General features: G+C 42.6%; 2 protein-coding genes and 1 pseudogene across 4 annotated transcripts in view; 2 read left to right on the forward strand and 1 right to left on the reverse strand.

Moving 5' to 3' along the window:
- The window catches only part of LOC311144796 (neurogenic locus notch homolog protein 1-like), a 48285-nt gene extending 41238 nt beyond the window's left edge, over positions 1 to 7047 (forward strand). The window contains exons 29-34 of one of the 2 annotated variants that reach the window (XM_084180931.1): positions 71 to 161; positions 582 to 747; positions 2095 to 2393; positions 2536 to 2683; positions 2985 to 3082; positions 4085 to 7047. In XM_084180931.1, the coding sequence (XP_084037057.1) occupies positions 71 to 161; positions 582 to 747; positions 2095 to 2393; positions 2536 to 2683; positions 2985 to 3082; positions 4085 to 5479 (2197 nt within the window). In that variant the 3' untranslated portion in view covers positions 5480 to 7047. The remainder of the gene's footprint in view (positions 1 to 70; positions 162 to 581; positions 748 to 2094; positions 2394 to 2535; positions 2684 to 2984; positions 3083 to 4084) is intronic. The other variant, XM_084180932.1, reaches the window with a different exon arrangement.
- A 1087-nt stretch (positions 7048 to 8134) lies between these two features.
- Positions 8135 to 12111, forward strand: LOC311145036 (dipeptidyl peptidase 2-like; annotated as a pseudogene). Its single transcript has 13 exons — positions 8135 to 8218; positions 8263 to 8392; positions 8520 to 8616; positions 8865 to 8874; positions 8980 to 9140; positions 9489 to 9612; positions 9692 to 9773; positions 10462 to 10628; positions 10748 to 10806; positions 11110 to 11223; positions 11712 to 11777; positions 11818 to 11888; positions 12066 to 12111. The product of its transcript is annotated as a dipeptidyl peptidase 2-like (transcript).
- A 107-nt stretch (positions 12112 to 12218) lies between these two features.
- On the reverse strand, positions 12219 to 18704 carry LOC311145037 (endoplasmic reticulum mannosyl-oligosaccharide 1,2-alpha-mannosidase-like; the record flags this gene model as incomplete). Its single annotated transcript, XM_084181235.1, has 6 exons — positions 12219 to 16318; positions 16589 to 16720; positions 16886 to 17080; positions 17212 to 17332; positions 18147 to 18337; positions 18528 to 18704. The coding sequence occupies 6 exons, from the start codon at positions 18702 to 18704 to the stop codon at positions 16112 to 16114; spliced, it is 1023 nt and encodes a 340-aa protein (XP_084037361.1). The 3' UTR covers positions 12219 to 16111.
- Positions 18705 to 20653: the final 1949 nt, after the last annotated feature.

Raw genomic sequence — 20653 nt, forward strand, 5'->3', positions numbered from 1 at the left:
CTCAGCTGGGATAGTTGGCTAGCTCACTTGCTGCATCAGGATTTTCAATGGGATTTCTCTCTGACCACAGGCCACTGAAAAACTCCTTGGACATATCACTGATGGACGACAACCAGAATGAATGGGGAGAAGAGGAGCCTTCAGACGCCAAGCGCTTTAGGGTAAGGAGTCTAAGGACCCCACATACTGGCATTGGGACCTACTGTTGGAGAGAAAGACAGGAATTAGAGTAGAACATGGACTTCTTAAGAAATACGTAAAGAAATATATGAAGATTTTCTATTTTTCATCATTGATAATGGCCTTCAAATATCACTTGATTCCAGTTTTGTTTCAAGATTTATGCATTTACATAGGCTATTCAATTTAATTAGCTTTAATTTAATATCCACCAATATTAAGATATTGAAAATGTAGAGTCTCCTTTGTGTTGATTTTTGGTTTTATTGTCCAGAATGTCAGCATTTTAATACATAAAAGTTGGTTAGTTAAACCTTAGTTTTCAAATAGGTTTGAGATGAAATGCTTTAGATGCGGTGTGAGCTAATTGATTGTCCGTCCACCCCCTGGTCTGATTACAGCAGTTTGAGGAGCAGGTGATGCTGGACCTGGATGACCAGACGGACCACCGCCAGTGGACCCAGCAGCACCTGGACGCGGCTGACCTCCGTATCCCCTCCATCGCCCCCACACCCCCTCAGGGGGAGATCGAGAACGACTGCATGGACGTCAACGTACGGGGACCAGGTGTGTACACAGCCGCTCGTTTCATCATTAGGGAAATTAGGACAGATTTTAGCTGTGAACTTGACTGATTTTGGGGTGATTATAATCTATTTTTATTTTTATGTCTACTGACAAGGATTGAGTTGATTATTACATTTCATGAAATTGTATTATTTTGGGTGAATACAGAATGTATGACCATTTAATTTGGTGTGTATCAGGTGTGTAGGACTTCAGTAAAACTGTTTTGTGGAATTGCTGTTCTTATATTTAAGGTTCATGTTCCAATATTATTTTTGCGTCACATTTCAGTTGTCAGTACTGGTACAGAGTGCAGTTAGAAAAAGGAGAGATGAAAGGTCTTCATAATTATGAGTCATCAGAAGTGGCAGGAAAAATGTGGATACAAATATTTAAACAAATATTAACAAAGTATTCAAATATTATCAATATAATAATTTGTATTACTCACTAAATATTGATTCCTATTTAATTGTATTATATTACCTTCAAATCTTGCTTTGTATAGACGTCAAACTAAACTTATGGTCATGTTTTAAGTTATTATTCTGCCTAAAATATTAGCTGATTAATTTACACCTCTGAGTGAGCAATGGCAAGAGAGAGAGCGTGTGTGTGTGGGTAGGAGTAGCTAAAGCCCTGTGTCCTCAGGGTAAGAGGATCCAGATCAAAGCATGCGGCTTGAAGCCCTGAGCCCAGGGGAAAACTCCCTTCCTCATTCCTGCTTACATTCATTATTGGACCACTAATAGGCATTTTTCTTCAAATGCTTTATTAATAAAACCAATAACGGACCAAAATACAAGAACACACTTTTATTAAGTGTCAAACCCCCTGAAGAGTGTTTAAGAAAATCAACAGTAACACGCTCCTCGAACTAAAGCACAGCATACACACACGTTTTCTCTCCCTAACCGATCAATGAGCCTGAATCGAATCTGTGAGATCTGGGGCTCGCTATTCTTTTGAAGAGGAGAAACCCATCCAGGTCGACTTGCTGAGCCTCCCCTCAGAGATGATAATGCTCAGTTTTCCAGCTGCCTAGGTTTCACATACACTGGCCCGTTTCCCCAAGCTCCCCAAAGCCGGGCTCGATCAGAATCCGTTATCGAAAAGAGAGCTGTGATGATTCACCCAGGCAAACGCATCAAATCCACATTCGATTTGTTTGTTGCTTTGTTTTGATCTTCCCCATGCTTTGAAGTACTGACTCTTACCGTTTGTAGCAGGAACTGGGCTCTGTCTCATGCTGACCCTGCACTAGTGCACTGAATGCCAATGCTGAAGTATAGTTAACTCCCCTGGTACTAAAGTATGGTCCCTCCCTCCCTCCCTCCTTCTGCCCAGATGGCTTCACCCCCCTGATGATCGCCTCCTGCAGTGGTGGAGGTCTAGAAACAGGCAACAGCGAGGAGGAGGAAGATGCTTCTGCCAACGTGATCAATGATTTCATTTACCAGGGTGCCAAACTCCACAGTCAGACGGACCGCACAGGGGAGACCGCCCTCCATCTCGCTGCCCGCTACGCCCGCTCTGACGCTGCCAAGCGTCTCCTGGAGGCCAGTGCAGATGCAAACATCCAGGACAACATGGGCAAGACCCCGCTACATGCTGCCGTGGCTGCTGATGCTCAGGGCGTCTTCCAGGTTGGGGTCAAATGCAGATTAATTTGTGTTTTTGAGTAGCAAAGAGATCTACTGTATTGGATTGGCAATGTGCACTTTCTTCCTTAGTATCTCCATAGATAATCTCATACAAGGTTAACCAACTCATTGTGTCTTTCTGTAGATTTTGATCAGAAATCGTGCCACAGACCTGGATGCCCGCATGCACGATGGCACCACCCCTCTGATCCTGGCAGCCCGTCTGGCAGTGGAGGGCATGGTGGAGGAGCTCATCAACTGCCACGCTGACGTCAACGCTATCGATGACTTTGGTAGGGCTCTTATGTCAATGTTGTATCTCTATTGGCTCCTTGGCCTCATCCACTCTTTCAATCAGAGCTAGAGTAGAGGTGAAGCACTTTCGATCCAGAAATGCAATCAAACGTTACATTTGTAATTGGAAACGGGCAGAATAAAATAAGAAATGTAATTCTAATCCATGTCCTTTTACAAAATGTTTAAATAACGTGGGGTTTGGAAAAGGAATGATAATCAGGTTCCTTTAGGTCAGTTTAGACAGGCATGGGTTGATGTGGACTGAACGTTTGTCTCTCCATGTCTCTCTTTCACCAGGCAAATCTGCTCTGCACTGGGCAGCAGCAGTGAACAACGTGGATGCAGCTATCGTACTACTGAAGAACGGAGCCAACAAGGACATGCAGAACAACAAGGTAAGGAATCTCTGCCGCCTGATAAATTACCATAGAATAAGATATCTCCATAAGCTACATTCCTTTTCCATTTAACCTTTATTTATACAGTTTATTCTCAGTAGCTAGGTTTCCATCCAATTGCCGACATTTTCATGCAAATATTCTAAAATCCGCATTAAGAAAATATGCATATTTTCCCACCAGTGGTGTGTTTCCACCAAACTGACTTGTTGCGATTAAAAATCAGTGCGTGATGACGTAGTGCACACAAATGTACAGTACTTTTTATCCTACATTTTCATCTACCGAAAAAAGATCGGAAGTTCAGTGTGTTTCCATCACATTTTCAACTCTACCGATAGTTCTGTCACAAAAACTGTTGCGTTAAATAGCAAATGTGCCTAATCTGGTTTTGTTACGTGCGCTCTAGCCAGCAGCTCGCAGATACAGTGTGGGTAGGCTAGTCTACATGATGAGATTATTATGGATAGGAGCGAGAGTATTTGTATTTGTCAAACGGCAGCTAAGCATCGATCATCATGTCCCCAGAATAAGACCCTCGATATTTATTGGAAAGGAACATCAAGCTCATCACCTTGCACATTCACCACCCTGTGAAGTTCATCATATCTTATTTCATCTGTAGCCTAATAAACTGCATGCTTTCCCGAGTCGTAGTGGGAGGACCACACACCATATCATTGCGTGAAGTTTACTTCTATATGATGGTTATAATGGCGTTTCCACCGCCATTTCTCACATAATTACTTTTACCAACACAAAAAGATCCCACCATGTCGAACGAACAAATTATCTGTCGGCATTTCTGAAATTGTACCGAAACGTCCTATTTCCATCACAACTGTCGTGATTTTTTTTTTTACATGGTATGACTTTACTTGCATAAAAACTAAGGATGGAAACGTGGTTACTGAGATTAAATCTATTTTGCAAGAAAGAGCGGTCTGTCTGTGGCCCACTGTAAACATGTTTCTCACTGTGTGTCTGTGTCTTCCTCAGGAGGAGACCCCTCTGTTCCTTGCTGCCAGGGAAGGAAGCTACGAGACCGCCAAGGTCCTGCTGGAGCACTTTGCTAACCGCGAGATAACTGATCACTTGGACCGGTTGCCCCGAGACATTGCGCAAGAGAGGATGCACCACGACATTGTCCGTCTCATGGACGAGTACAACCTGGTCCGCAGCCCGCCCATGCACAGCCATGCCCATGGAGGCTCCATGGGCACCACCTTGTCTCCCCCTCTCTGCTCCCCCAACGGCTATCTGGGCAGCATGAAGGTCCAGGGCAAGAAGGCCCGCAAGCCCAGTGCCAAGGGCATCGGCTGCAAGGACGGCAAGGACATGAAGAACAAGAAGAAAGCCTCCCAGGATGGTAAGGGAGGAAGTCTGCTGGATAGCTCAGCTGTTCTGTCCCCTGTGGACTCCCTGGAGTCTCCACACGGGTATATCTCTGACGTGGCGTCCCCTCCCATGATGACGTCCCCCTTCCAGCAGTCCCCGTCCATGTCACTCAACCACCTCCAGGGGATGTCCGACCCCCACATGGGGGTCAACCACATGGGCATGCCCAACAAGCAGGAGCTGGCACACATGCAGTTCGACCCACTGCCGCCCCGTCTCACCCACCTTCCCGTGTCAGGCTCCAACGGCTCGGGGGGCATGAATGGCCAGTGTGATTGGCTCTCCAGGATGCATGCCAGCATGGGCCAGCCCAGCCAGTTCAATCCCATGAGGGTTGGTCCTGTCGGGGGGCAGGGCGGTCTGCACCAGGGGGGTGGGCAGCAAGGCATGATGACCTCTCTCCACAACGGGCTCCCCACCACCAGCCTGTCCCAGATGATGAGCTACCAGGGCCTGCAGAACACCCGGCTGGTCTCGCAGCCCCACCTTCTGCAGCAGGCCCAGCAGCAGATGCAGCAGCAGATGCAGCACCAACAGAACCTGCAGCAGCAGCTCCAACAGCAGCAACAGCAACAGAGCATCCAGCTGCAGCACCAGAACTCTAATACTGGCACCAGTGGCAATTCCATCAGCCAGAACTTCATCAGCAGTGAGCTGAGTGGCTCAGAGCTCCAGCAGGGCACAGGGAACCAGGGCTCCATGCCCATCCACACCATCCTACCCCAGGAGACCCAGATCATGAGCCAGAACCTGCCCAGCACCCAGTACCTCACCCCTCCCTCCCAGCACAGCTACTCTGGCCCTATGGACAACACCCCCAACCACCAGCTACAGGTCCCCGACCACCCCTTTCTGACCCCTTCCCCCGGGTCTCCCGACCAATGGTCCAGCTCCTCCCCGCATTCTAACATGTCTGACTGGTCGGAGGGCATCTCGAGTCCACCAACCAGCAGCATGCAGTCTCAGATCGGACATATCCCCGACCAGTTTAAGTAGAGAACTGTATCGTTATGACAAGATGGACTGATTTTGATATTTTTGTATGAAAAGGCACTCTTGAGAAAACAGAACAAAAAGACAGAGCTATGAACTGATTTGACCGAAGGATCTTTTTAAATGCTTTTATACTAACAGTAAGAATTACCTATGTTTTATTCATTCTGTTTTTATTTATTAATGTCTTATTTATACTTTTTTTTTTCATGTGCTTACAGAAATGTTGGATCCAAGGTGTCAGGCCATAGTCAGGGGAAAGAAAGTGAAACTTGTAGGCATACTCTAGCTTAGCTTATTTTTTTATGTAGTGCTTTTGTCTGCAGTATACCAAGTTATTCTGACGTACACTGGGTATTTATTTTTGTAGAATTTTTGCCTTTTAATTTTCATCACATTTTTCATCAATATCTTGTTTATATTTGTACTTTTTTTATATATATATAATCTTGTAAAAACAACCATGATTTAAGGCATTCTATAGAGCACATTCTTAAATCCAGTGTTATGTCAATGTGTTTGAGTTTTGTTAAATACTCTAGTGAATTCAAGAACTGCATTTATTTGTCGAAAGAGCAAACGTTCATAGACGTCAGTCTTATTTTTCCCATTTGTGGTGTCAGGGATGCTGTATGTATGAATAGTATATATACTACATTAGCTGGTTTCCATGTTCACATTTCAAACAGGTCCTCTGACCAAAAGCAAGATTCAGCTAAATTAGGTGCTCGTAGGTGTAGGTAGTTATTGGATCAATGGAGCATAAGCTTCTTGATTTGATTGTTTGAATGTATGTGGCGCGTGCATGTGTTTGTATAAGTTGGGGGTAGGGAGTATGGTGGGGTAATGTACAGCATAACGCAAGCTTGGAGATTGGCAGTTAATAGACTGGGCTCGAGTCTCTGTAAGTTTGTGTCCCTTGTTACTTTTAGTCGTTCAAGAAATGGCCAGGTGGTCAAAATGTTTCAGATGTTATTCTGAGGGATCATTTGGAAATGAACTTTCCCTCGCTCTCCAATTGTTTGAGCCTGTGGCTGGTGTTTCAATGTAAATATGAATATGCATTTCCCTTGTAAGCAGGATTTTGTTTCAGAAATCTTAAGTCTTAAGCATGCCATTCGGATAAGAGGTTTCACAATGATCCACAGTAATAAAAAAAAATATATACATACAGAACATATATTTTACTCAGTATCACTGAGGAAAAGAAGTCTGAAAGATGTATACAAACAACATAAATATAGATATTTTAAGCCCTTACAGATAAAGAATAACAGAAATATTGAGGCGTTATAAAAGTATTATTTATTGACTGTTTCTGTGATACAAAATAATTCACAGATCACTATTTGGACCATTGTTGGATGAATTTTTACTCTGTAAAAAGGAAGACTGAGGTGTCCTGGTTCTATATCGTGTCCTTCCCTGATACTTTGTGAGACACTCTGAATGGTATAAGTTCTCCATGTTATTCATTGAAATCCTAGGCTCTAGTACTGCAATAAAATGTTACCTTCCTGCAAAGTTGTAATTTGCATAAAATGTATTTTTCTTCCTCTACCTGACTGTCAATCTGTAAAAAAAAGAAATAAAAAAAATCTTATAATAAAAGACATCATTGCATCTTGATTTGAACTTGTCCTCTGTGGTCTTTGCTTTCTGAAAATCAATTGACTGGAGGTAATAACTCCACCTTGTAAAGTATACCAAGTCTTACAGTTCATCTCAATATATAAACATTGGTCTACTAAACCCAGTCTGCTGTAGTTGACCAATTTGGACTCTGCAACCATGCAAGCACAATCAAACTCAATTGATAATACTGATACAGAAAGCGACAGTGTGTGTGTGTGTGTGTGGGAGGGAGGGAGACAAACAATCATGACATGCCTCTCCAAATTGATACTTAACGTTATTAGGAGAGTTTTCACACTCAACAGTCATCTCTAATGAATTACAGAGATTTTCACATTGTCTTCAAAGACTATACTTTTTTCCCACCAACATTCACATCTTATTGGTATCTATTGACAGTATCTGGACAAATTACATTTACATTTACGTCATTTAGCAGACGCTCTTATCCAGAGCGACTTACAGTTTTTTTTTTTTATACTGGCCCCCCGTGGGAATCAAACCCACAACCCTGGCGTTGCAAACGCCATGCTCTACCAACTGAGCTACATCCCTGCCGGCCATTCCCTCCCCTACCCTGGACGACGCTGGGCCAATTGTGCGCCGCCCCATGGGTCTCCCGGTCACGACCGGCTACGACAGAGCCTGGATTCGAACCAGGATCTCTAGTGGCACAGCTAGCACTGCGATGCAGTGCGTTAGACCACTGCGCCACTCGGGAGGCAAATATTGAAGTAGTCAAATATTGAAAATTAATTTATTCCCCCATGAGTCCGATGCTGTAGCTGCCATAATGGGATACCTTAGTGGGGCAATATTTAGTAGTGTGTCTCCCTTGTGATAGTGCCTTTTAGGACTTCACAGCTGAGTCGATTGAAAGAACTACAACTCCCAGTGTGCACAGGGCCCAATACGTTGCCTGGGTTCAGAGGTCAATAAACAAACCTATGTTATGTGATTCAGACAATTAACATTTCATAAAAACAGTTATTTGCAGAGGCTTTCACAAACAGGCCTTTCAAGATGCCAACTCTGTGGTTTATTACCATTGTTTTGTTGCTCTCCCTCTACTCCAAGACGCAGGGGCTTCCACACAGGTGTTTTCAGGTAAGACATCAGGTTTTTTCCTCTGAACATCTCATGCTTATTAGGTCAAGAATCATGGGCACAGCACTTACCCAAAACCCCAGTTTAAAGATAAATACTTTCCCCAAATACTGGACCACTTCAACTTCAACAGCATGGGCAATGGCACCTATGAGCAGCAGTACCTAATCACAGGTGAGCAATGAGCAATGAGCAATGAGCATCCATCAATTGACATTTCACACACTTCATACTGACCTATCTTATTCTGTCCAACCTGCATGCCCACTTTTGACTATTGTCATGCTCTGTGTCCTTCTAGATGAGTACTGGAAGAGAGGCTATGGACCCAACTTCCTCTACACAGGAAACGAGGGAGACATCTGGGAGCTTGCCCTGATCCTTACTTTGCTGAGCATGTAAGAAGAGGCCATGATGTGTCACATGTTCATGTTGAAGCTTGTGACCATGACAGAACTGTGGAAGTTACTCAACTATGTCACAGAAATAGCCTGCTCTCGTATCCAAAAAGCGTCTCAAGAGTAGATTGTATGTACAGATCCTAGATCAGCACTCCTACTCTGAGATGCTTTATGGATATGGGCTCTGGTATCAGATAAGTTTGTTCTTAGTCAACCTCTCTCTGTTATGATCATTTTGATACCAGACTACAGAATGTACTTGAAAAGGGCAGGACAAAACTCAAGCAGAGCTGGTAGCTGCAACATGATGCATACAGTTACCTTGAATATTTGAATAATGTTACACGTTTCTCTCCACAGAGATACTATGGCAAATCACTCCCGTTTGGCCAGGACTCGTTCAACATCCCAGAGGTTGGGTTACTGAAGGTGGAACAGGCCCTGGCAGACTATGCTGTCATAATCACAGAACTGAAACAGCAGCTAGGAGCCTCAGCATACCCAGTTGTCTTTGGTGGGAGGTAAGAGCTCAATAACAGGCCATTGGAAATCATATTGAATGATTTCAGTATTGGTTACAGTGATCTAAAATCTAAGGTAATTTTTATTATTCATAGCTAAACTCAAGTTCCACTTTTTTGGTACAAAGCAAACTGTTACAATGCATTTAGATAAAAATCCTAAGTAATTGCGGTGCCAAATATATTCTCCAATAATAAAGGCATTATGATTCTCTACAGATCCAGTTAATTCCCAATTCTGTGCTTCCTAAGTATTAGTCTGATACTCAATGAGACAACATCATCAACTTCAGTAGAGATAGGCTAGTCTCTCATACAAAGGTTGTCTTTTCTCTGTCTCACCTTCAGTTATGGAGGAATGCTGTCGGTGAGGTACCTCAACATCGTAGCAGGGGCTCTGGCTGCCAGTGCTCCCATCCTGTCCACTGCAAAAATGGGGGAATCCACACAGTTTCTCCAGGATGTCACATCTGTAAGTTCACACTTGACCTGCATTTTCTACAATCTTCATTTCTCTGTTAACAATATCCCCCCAACATGTGTGTGTATAGGATTTTGAGAACTCTGCCCCAGAGTGTAGGGATGCTGTGAGAGGGGTATTCCAGAGGTTGCAAGACCTGGCTCAAATAGAAGGTAAAGTATGCATGTACAATATCAGATGAGCCCCTGTAGAAATGGGGTCATCATTTGAATGTGCCTTTGCAACCTATGAATGTCATCACGGTTGCAACATGTAAAGAGTTGGTTCCATGTTTCATGAGCTGAAATAAAAGATCCCAGAAATGTTCCATACGCACAAAAAGCTTATTTCTCTCAAAGTTTGTGCACAAATTTGTTTACAGCCCTGTTACTGAGCATTTCTCCTTTGCCAAGATAATCCATCCACCGCAGACCACGTGTAACCACGCCAGCCCAGGACCTCCACATCTTGCTTCTTCACCTGCTGGATCGTCTGAGGGGGGGTGGGGGTGGGGGGTGCTCCGGAGTATTTATGTCTGTAATAAAGCCCTTTGGTGGGGAAAAACGTATTGTGATTGGCTGGGCCTGGCTACGAAGTGGGTGGGCCTATGTCCTCCCAGGCCCACCCATGGCTGCACCCCTGCCCAGTCATGTGAAATCCATAGATTAGGGCCTATTTAATTTATTTCAATTGACTGATTTCCTTATATGAACTGTAACTCAGTAAAATCTTAGAAATTGTTGCATGTTGCGTTTATATTTTTGTTCAGTATAGCTTTGAAACTACAGAAGCACTGTGTGATCTTCCATCATTACAGTAATGGTGCATGGTTGTCTCCTTTCCATGTTTGTCCCACTTCAGACTATGGTCGTATCCAGTCAGAGTTCTCCCTGTGCAAGACTCCCTGCTCCCATAAGGACATCCACCAGCTGAATGGGTTCCTACGTAATGCCTTCACCTTTATGGTCATACTGGACTACCCCTACAGCACCCACTTAATGGGTAGCATGCCTGCCAACCCAGTCAAGGTACTGTTGCTCACTAACACCAACTCATTGGAATTTCACCCCTACTATGTCGTTCAACCCATACTATGTTGTTTGTGTTGAACTAAAGTGAGAACTCTATGTGCTTGTTATTATTGTAGGAGGCCTGTGATACCATGTTGGGTGGAGCTGATATGCTGCATTCCCTCAGACACTGCAGGTAAGTAGGCGACAGGACTGTCCAGTAAGTTCTCAATGAATCCTTCAAGGATCCTACCATTTGACTTTTGTATCACTCAGAGGCATTTCATATCAGTGTTCACTAGAGGGTGCTCCTCCTACACTTCCCCCAGCTGCTCCTCAGGCAGAATGGCTATAAAGCATAATTCCCAATCAACCCAGAAATCACTGTAGAACTGATGATCTGTATAGCAGGTGCTCACATTTCCTCATCAAAATTCTATGTTAGGTCTACCAGCAACTGTAATGGTGTAATATGTTTTTTATGCTGAATCTCCTACAGGAATAGTGTACAACTCTACAGGAGATTTGACCTTCTTTGACCTCTACACCCTGTATGTGGAGTGTGCTGACCCAACTGACTTCAATAGTCTGACCTGGGACTACCAGGCACACTGTACATCACCAAACGGTTGTCACTTGCTCTTTGCTCAGCATGTGAGCTGGTTCTATTCTTTTTGGCAATTTTCTGGTGTAAAACTGAGTGGGTCAAGCAGAATACGTCAACCCTGTTCCCACAGATAATTAATTTAAATAAAAAAAATTGCCACATTCAATTGCCACTCCCTGTTTCACACTTCCATTCCCTGTCACCAGGGGATTTATGGCTGATTTAAGATGAAGTCATCAACCCTGTTACTTTATTTGGCACTTAATAGGCACTTACTATAGTCTTTTTAACATTTTATTTAACCTCTTGAGATGGCACCTGATTGGTGGAACGACCCTGCTGCCTTGCTCATTTCAACATAATTTGAAATTCCCACACAGTACACATGGCTTGCTTCTAGAACAACTTCTCTGTAGTGCCACCCTAGTCTGCTTGTTTTTTTCCATAGTACGGTTTCCTCAGTTTATGTTTCTGTTCTTTTTTGCCTTGATCAGCCCTCTCCACGGCCAGCAACATTCTTTTCTCCAATGGAGATCTGGACCCATGGATAAAATGGAAGGGTAAGATATTAATCCAATTTGTAAGATTTCTGTTCTGTAGGTGAGAAAGTCCTTGAGCTCATCACTAATTGCAATCAACATCTCAGAGGGGGCTCACCATTTGGATTTGAGGTGAGAGGACTTGTCATTAAAATCACACTTGACTTTCTTCCACTCCACAATCAACTACTGTAAATTCAAACAGTATACAATTATTTACTCTATAATATTACTTAGTAATATACAGTACAACCACAGGCATGGTTGCAATTCAATGCTAATATTATCCTATGTGATCTTACCTCCCAGAGAGGCCAATGTCGCTGATCCGGCATCAGTTATAAAAGGCCTGTAAGATGGAGTCAGACACCATCGCCCAGTGGGTGAAAATGGAGAGGGACAGATACAGATGAAATGCCTTCAACATGGATTGTAATGATCGACAGTGACAGAGTTGTAAAATGTTGTTCAATAAGTGTTTTAATGTTGACATATACAAAATTAAAGCAGGTCCATCGTTTTATCGTAAACCAAGTGACATGATTTGTGACACATTTTGAAAGTTCATGATTTAAACAGTTCATAGACCCAGAAACACTGGTCCCATTAGCTCCCAGCCCTTGGTTTAGCATGTTCATGCCCAAGTTGAAAGATAATTAAATCAAGACATGGGTGTACTACTTTCCAGCTGAGTCACTGGTATTGCAGTCTCTCATCACACAGGCTATTCCGAAATACACTGTCGCAAATGACACAGGCGCATAGTTTAATTGAAATGAAGAGATTCTGACCAATGTGATACATTGATTGTAAATGTCCACAATATTGCAAGAATCTGACCAATGTGATACATTGATTGCAAATATCTACAATATTGCAAGAAAAATACAATAACTTATTTATATTTCTTATTTTGCCTTGAGGTCCCAGGCGGGTGCCACAGTTGGGTATATGGCATTAGTGGTTCGAAATAAAATGTTCCTCCACAGCTTGAGGGCTGAGTGAATCAGAACAGCAGACTTGATTAACCAAGACAGTATTAACACGCTGTTGACCTTGGTTAACCAAGACAGTATTAACACGCTGTTGACCTTGGTTAACTAACAGCTGTCAGCAGGCAGCAGCTGACTCCAGATGCTGTATCAAAATCTCCAATAGTATTTAATTTTCATTGTTATAAAACATGACTTAGGAAAATGGCTTATTTTGTCATTCCTCACAGAATGGGTAGAATAATTCCAGGTTCCAGTTATTGTAATAACCAGTATATCTTTGGTTTATAAAAGTTTAGAATCCATTTTGAGAAACATCTGAGTTCTAAAAAAGGAATCAGAAATCCGACCAGCAGTATACTAACTGATCAGAGATGTGAAAGAGGGAAAGGAAGCTGATAGCCCTTAGTTTCATGATATGTACTATAAAGTTTATGCATAGTTTGAAAGTTATGGAAGTATATCCATATGGTTGAAAGACTGTTGGAAAATGACATTGCTTATTCCACAACCACACACTGAATATGTAAAAAAAAAAAAATGTTGCACAACTATCCACAGCAACTATATACATTTCAATAACAAAACAGCAATTTATGAATGATATGTCAAAATAGTTTCATAATGTTGTCCAGAGCAACGTTGAAGGCACAAGTGAAACAACACTGAAGGAGGGGAGAGCTGAACATTGAAAATGGGAAGAAAACTACATCTCACACTATACACCTAGGATGTTGAATGTGGTCTCAAAAACTCTTAAATAAAAGACCACTACAAATAGAATCATCAGAGTGAAAATGTGCATATTACATTCGCAATAGATATTTACAGGAATGATGGTGAAGTACGGGAGCTACAGCCTATCCAGATATACAGTGCCTTCAGAAAGTATTCACACTCCTTTACTTTTTCCACATTTTGTTGTGTTACAGCCTGAGTTTAAAATGTCTTGAGTCAAGTATTCAACCCCTTTTGTCATGGCAAGCCTGAATAAGTTCAGGAGTAAAAATGTGCTTAACAAGTCACATAAATTGCATGGACTTGCTTTGTGTGCAATAAGTGTTTAACATGATTACCTAATCTCTGTACCCCACACATACAGATAATTGGAAGGTCCCTCAGTCGAGCAGTGAATTTCAAACAGATTCAACCACAAAGACCAGGGAGGTTTTCCAATGCCTCGCAAAGAAGGGCACCTATTGATAAATGGGTAAAAATACAAAAAGCAGACATCCTTTGAGCATGGTTAAGTTATTACACTATAGATGGTGTATCAAAACACCCATTCAATACAAATATACAGGCTTCCTTCCTAACTCAGTTGCCGGAGAGGAAGGAAACCGTTCAGGGATTTCACCATGATGCCAAAAATATTCCAAAACATGCATCCTTTTTGCAAGAAGGCACTAAAGTAAAACTGCAAAAAATGTGGCAAAGAAATTAACTTTATTTCCTTAATACAAAGCGTTATGTTTGGGGCACATCACTGAGTCCCACTTCATATTTTCAAGCATGGTGGTGGCTGCATCATGTTATGGGTATGCTTGTTATCGGCAAGAACTAGGGAGTTAATGCTAAAAATAAACGGAATAGAGCTAAGACAGGCAAAATCCTAGATGAAAACCTGGTTCCATCTGCTTTCCAACAGACACTGGGAGACAAATTCACATAACCTAAAACAAGGCCAAATACATACTGGAGTCGCTTACCAAGATTACATTGAATGTTCCTGAGTGGCCGAGTTGCAGTTTTGACTTAAATCGGCTTGAAAATCTATGGCAAGACTTGAAAATGTCTGTCTAGCAATGATCAACAACCAACTTGACAGAGCTTGAAGAATTTTGAAAATAATAATGTGCAAATATTGTACAATCCAGGTGTGCAAAGCTCTTAGAGACTTACCCAGACAGACTCACAGCTGTAATCACTGCCAAAGATGATTCTAACATGTATTGACTCAGGGGTGTGAATGCTTATGTATTGAAAAAATATATATATTTGCTAAAACGTCTAAAAACATGTTTTCACTGTCATTATGGGGTATTGTGTGTCAGTGGGTGAGATAATACATTTATTTAATCAATTTTTAATTCAGACTGTAACAACAAATTGTGGAATAAGTCAAGGGGAATGAATACTTTCTGAAGGCACTGTAGTATACCACAATACAATACAAATTAATTCAAATTATATTAACTAAATTCAGCTTAAATCTCACAAACATATTGGTATAACTAAAACTACCCAAACTTCCACTCCAACTTGCACTAGTTTGACACCACAACATAAAGGAAATAATGACAAATAAGGAAAAAGAAAACGTAATATTCATTAAATATAATAGCAGCTGAGTCAGTCGAATTCAAACACAAGGAAATGAAACAATAAGTGCTTGTAGTCCCCATACACATAAAGGTTCACAGTATGCAATTAAATCAGACTATTCTATTCCTGACATGACTGATTCTCTTTTCAAAATCTTTATAAACCATTTCTTAAGAATGCAATTTGTGCCACCCATAAGTGAGAAACCTACATGCCATGTATAGATCATAGATTGTGTTCCCTACAGGTTATAGAAAAGAGTAGATGCTCTGAACTCTCCATTCAGACCCCAGCCAGGTTATGGAAAATGTGCTTCATTAGTATTTCTCCAGTAGGTTTCCTGAAGGAGAAAGCCTCCCCTTCTATGTCAATGATAATAAAACAAAAACACTATAGTAAATACAACAGTATACTACTGTTTTCCTTTACTACAGTATTTATAATATAGCTAACTGTAAATACTACAGTATACACTACAGTGATTTATACCATAGTATACTATATCATTCCATGATAGGGACTTGGTCACTTAGCGCCCTATTCTGCCAAACTAGCACTTCCACTTCCTCTCAGGCTGCTGCTGCCTCCGACTAAGACACAGCTTGGAGACCAGTCACGCTCATATGTTCTAGTGTTGGTGCACGAAATAACCACGATGAGCCAAGGACACAGCTTGGCTGGCTCTCATGTTTTCCACTCTTCCTTCAGACTAAACAACTGTCATTATCAGAGGACAGACAGGCCCCGCACCAGCAATGTGGCGAGAACAGAAAGAGAACAAAGCTACTATACCTCAATCTCACCCCAACACTGCTGATATCCCCCATGGATATAACAATCACTAAACAAACAATGAATTCCGGCTTTAAAAAATAGGCATTTTTCCAGAGTTTTCAAATTGGGAGAGGGTAAACCGACCCAAACTTGAGTCACTGAGATATATAAAAAGGAATAACAAGATATCTTGGTGTTAGCCAAGCCCTGAGCTGTGATGTATTACTGTATATGTGCGTCACGTTGACTTGCCCTGTGTATCTCTCACTCTGCAGTGGGCCAGATGGGCAGGGGGTGGGCCTCTGTGTTGAACACATACTTGTCCAGACTGACCAGCTCCGGGTCATCTGAGAACAGCAGGTAGAAGTATTTGAGAGTCTCCCCCAGGAAGAAACTCTCCATCTTGTCCCGGGGGCTAGGGTACTCTGGGTCCCGTACGTTGTTGATGGACGTGTAGCCACCAGTAGAAACCTGGTGAGACACAGACCATCACACATGGTATTATGAGAAGGATCCATCATCTCTGGGGAATACTCACTCAATTAACACATACAGATTTATCATTAACTTTAACAGCATGTGACAATATCTCAAACAATGCATTTCTCAGTAGCCTGGATCCAGATCAGTGTGCGGTCTTGCCAACTCTTTTTGTCATGCAAACAGATCTGGGACCAGGCGAGTTCATTTACTTACAGTATTAACAGTAGTCTAGGCTGGTTAGTGACTGTGCTCTCTCACCTTCGTGTACTTGTTGAAGTTTTGGAGAATCTCCCAGCCCCAGTCCCTATACTTCCTGTCTTTAGTGAACCTGTACAGATAGAATAGGCTCTCCACCGTCTCAGGGCGCAGGAGGTTGTGTCTGTCTGCAAGCTGAGGAAATGACACACACACACGAGAAACAATCATATCAATTGCATCAAAAAAACATACACTTTACAACAGTGAAATAAATTGTCAGGAACCAAATAGCACTTCAGTTGGGTATTGATTATAACCATATCTCTGCTGTGAGTGTTGTTCAGTGCACATCCCTACCTTCACGTCTACATCTCTGATGCTGCCCTCGTGCATGTTAAAGTGGACAATCTCAGGGCTCAGGCCAGTCTCCATCTGGGCATACATCTGGTAGCAAGTCTCCATCAGCTGCTTGGCCAGCTCCATGTGGTCCGCTGGCAGGCCGTGGTAGGCCCCTAGAGCCAGGGTCCCAGGGAGGAAACACACCAGATGATCCTGACACAGATACAGAGGGGGGAGTCAGTGGATAACTACCCTGTCCATGTTACAGAATGGAGTCCACAATCTAGAGAAAACAGCAGCCTTTTCACACACACTCATCTGGTGTGCATAGTCAGTATCCTAACCATTTTGGGGCTGAACTGGCCATGGGAAAGCTCCCCTACGAAGGTCAGACTGTTCGGAGAGGACTTCTTCAGCAGGTTCTTCTTCACTCCCTCCATGGCTTGCAGGTAATCCTCCAGCAAACTGAGGAACACACAGTCACGGCTTTATAGCCAAGCACTCTGGAGCATAACCTGAGGAACACCCATATAACCACAGCTTTACAGCCAGGCACATCAGTTTATTTGTACTGCTCTGTATAACACAACACTGCTTTGACTTAAAGGAATATGGTCTATAACTATACAAATACTGAGAAGAATAGTCAGCTTAATGGTACTTGCGTAGTTTTCTGTTATTGTTTTATACGTGTCCCATAGAATCCACCGTCAACACCAACTCATACAGCACTGAGCCAAGAAAAAATATATACAACTTCATGAACTACTTTAAACATAGTACAATAACTCAATCTGTCCTCAAGCATCAAAGTCCTCAAGCTGTGCTGGGTCTGCGAGAGCTGTTCCAACTGAGGATAAATGTTTTATAAAGCAGCTCTGAAGACCTAGTTGTGCATGAAGTTCAGCAAATATCACCAGACAAGAGTCATTAATATTTCAGTCTTATGCACAGCCTGATACGACATACAGCTGTTCCGCCACATCCACACAGCTTGTCCAGGACTGCAGGTAACAGAGAGACGGGGCTGTTAAAGTCGTGTCAGTTACATCAGGTGAGGGACAGCTCTGCTGTCAAACATGACAGCAAGCTAGAACAGTGACAACTCTGCTGCCTGCCCCCAGTACTTAGCAGGGACCCTAGACAAGATGAGTAGGACTTGAGTGGCTAGACCTGACTCAGAGAATTAGCGTCAGCTTAAACCTCATATACAGCCTTGAGAAAAGTAGACCGGAATGTGTTTAGAAAAGAAGTCCAGGAATTAAGGAATTCGACTCACTTGGTCTCCTTCTTGCCTCCCTGGATCCACTGTTTGAGGAGGTATTCGTAGTAGCTGTCTGCCCGTGCGCCCAGCGTGAACATCCCCAAATGGGTAAACTGGCCGCTGTTGGTGTTGATGAACATGGGGACAAGGCCGTCCTGCTTCCCCTCCAGCTTGTGGACTTTCTGCATGACCTCATCCACTGCAGCCTGTATAAGGAAGAAGGGGAAGGAGAAATAAGTCTGTTTAATGTCGTCAGAGATGATTGATAGAGTGTTGAATAATCAAACCTTGAACAAAAGGCTGACATGAATCGAGTCCTGCCATTAGAACATTGCTTTTGAGTGTTGGTATGAATATTACCAACAGATCCTGATACTGTGTTGTCGTTGGGTTTACCTGGTAGCGTGTGTCCTGAGTGAGGCGACTCAGCTCCCTAAATTCCAGCTGGATGCTGGTGACCTCAGCAACAGTGCTGTCCGATGTCCATCGAGGGGGGTGGGCCGTACCCTTCCCAATGTTCACATCTGAGTAGGGGATCTTGGACGGGGTGTTGAAGCTACATTGCTTTTCCATTTAACCTTTATTTATACAGTTTATTCTCAGTAGCTAGGTTTCCATCCAATTGCCGACATTTTCATGCAAATATTCTAAAATCCGCATTAAGAAAATATGCATATTTTCCCACCAGTGGTGTGTTTCCACCAAACTGACTTGTTGCGATTAAAAATCAGTGCGTGATGACGTAGTGCACACAAATGTACAGTACTTTTTATCCTACATTTTCATCTACCGAAAAAAGATCGGAAGTTCAGTGTGTTTCCATCACATTTTCAACTCTACCGATAGTTCTGTCACAAAAACTGTTGCGTTAAATAGCAAATGTGCCTAATCTGGTTTTGTTACGTGCGCTCTAGCCAGCAGCTCGCAGATACAGTGTGGGTAGGCTAGTCTACATGATGAGATTATTATGGATAAGAGCGAGAGTATTTGTATTTGTCAAACGGCAGTGTCGTAGTAAATATATAATGTTATAGCTTGGTCTGACTAAAATCTTGTGCATGACCCATCTTGTGTTGGGCCTTTGTATTTAATACAATGCACAAAAGACTTCTATCTTGTCAGCCTTATCAGCAGGTGGCTATGGACAACACCCACGCCATAGGTCTCTCAGTTCTTCCAACTCACGAGTTCTTGCTCTGAGGACACACACACACACACACACACACACACACACACACACACACATCATCACTGATAAACACACACACACACACACACACACACACACACACACCACTGATAAACACACACACACACACACCACTGTTAAACACACACATACACACACACACACACACACACACATACACATACACACACACACACACACACACACACACAAATCCTCTTCTCTTAGGCTGAACATCTGAAGACAGAGAACCCGACTCAGAGCCAATGCAACAGTGACACTAACCTGGAGGGGACCTCGCCCAACTCATCAGGACCAATCAGAAGATCAGAACTACTAGAATCAACCTACTTCATTTTATTGTATAAAATGTCAGCACACAATGTTTAGGGGCTCTCTCAGATATCTCCCTACGAGATTGACGAACGGGTCCGTGCACGCGATTCCAGATATCTTTACCTCTGAATAAACTGCCTTTTATTATACAATTATCCACCTTGTCCAAAAGTCTCTACTTGGTCTCCGTTCTCCAGTAAACTTGTTTTATCAACAAAATTGGTAGCAGAGGATGGTTTTCTTCTCTGAATTCGGTCCATAAAAGTTGATAGAGAAAGGAGACAAGTATGAGACGGATCAGAAAGGACGGGTGACCTGTTCGCAGGAGCAGCCGGGAATCCAGCTCGCCTCAGGAAACTGATCTAGACGGCCGTCAATACAAAGGTAAGCAGAACCTGTTAAAACAAAATCTGCATATTGTATTATAGGATAAACCAAAATTAAGATCAGTAGTACTGAGCGTGAGTATGGATTACTGTTAAATTTATAACATATCTATTATGACTCAAAAGGCACATGTGTAAAGATATCTGAATTCTTTAGGTTTTTACTGTTGAAATGTGACTCTCTAGGTGAGGAGTCTAGTTACAGTGGTTCACAAGAGAAGGACCCTTTTATTTTTACTGTTGAAATGTGACTCTCTAGGTGAGGAGTCTAGTTACAGAGGTGGTGGTTCACAAGAGAAGGACCCTTTTATTTTTACTGTTGATATCTGAAATCTTAGGTTTTTACTGTTGAAATGTGACTCTAAGAGAAGAAGTCTAGTTACAGTGGTTCACAAGAGAAGGACCGACTTTTATTTTCTGTTGAAGTGTGGCTCTCTAGTGAGGAGCCTATTACAGAGGTTTTGGTTCACAAGAAATGGACCCTTTTATTTGATCCACAAGAGAAGGATCTGGTGACTTGATAAAAAGATTCAGATAGTCGGGTTGAGTTAATTCCGTGAGAATCCAAGTCCAGAAAAGGTTCTCCCGACTAGACGCCAGTTGAATGGTTT

The sequence above is a fragment of the Coregonus lavaretus genome (genome assembly GCF_964263955.1).
Source record: "Coregonus lavaretus genome assembly, chromosome: 17".
Lineage (NCBI taxonomy): Eukaryota > Metazoa > Chordata > Actinopteri > Salmoniformes > Salmonidae > Coregonus > Coregonus lavaretus.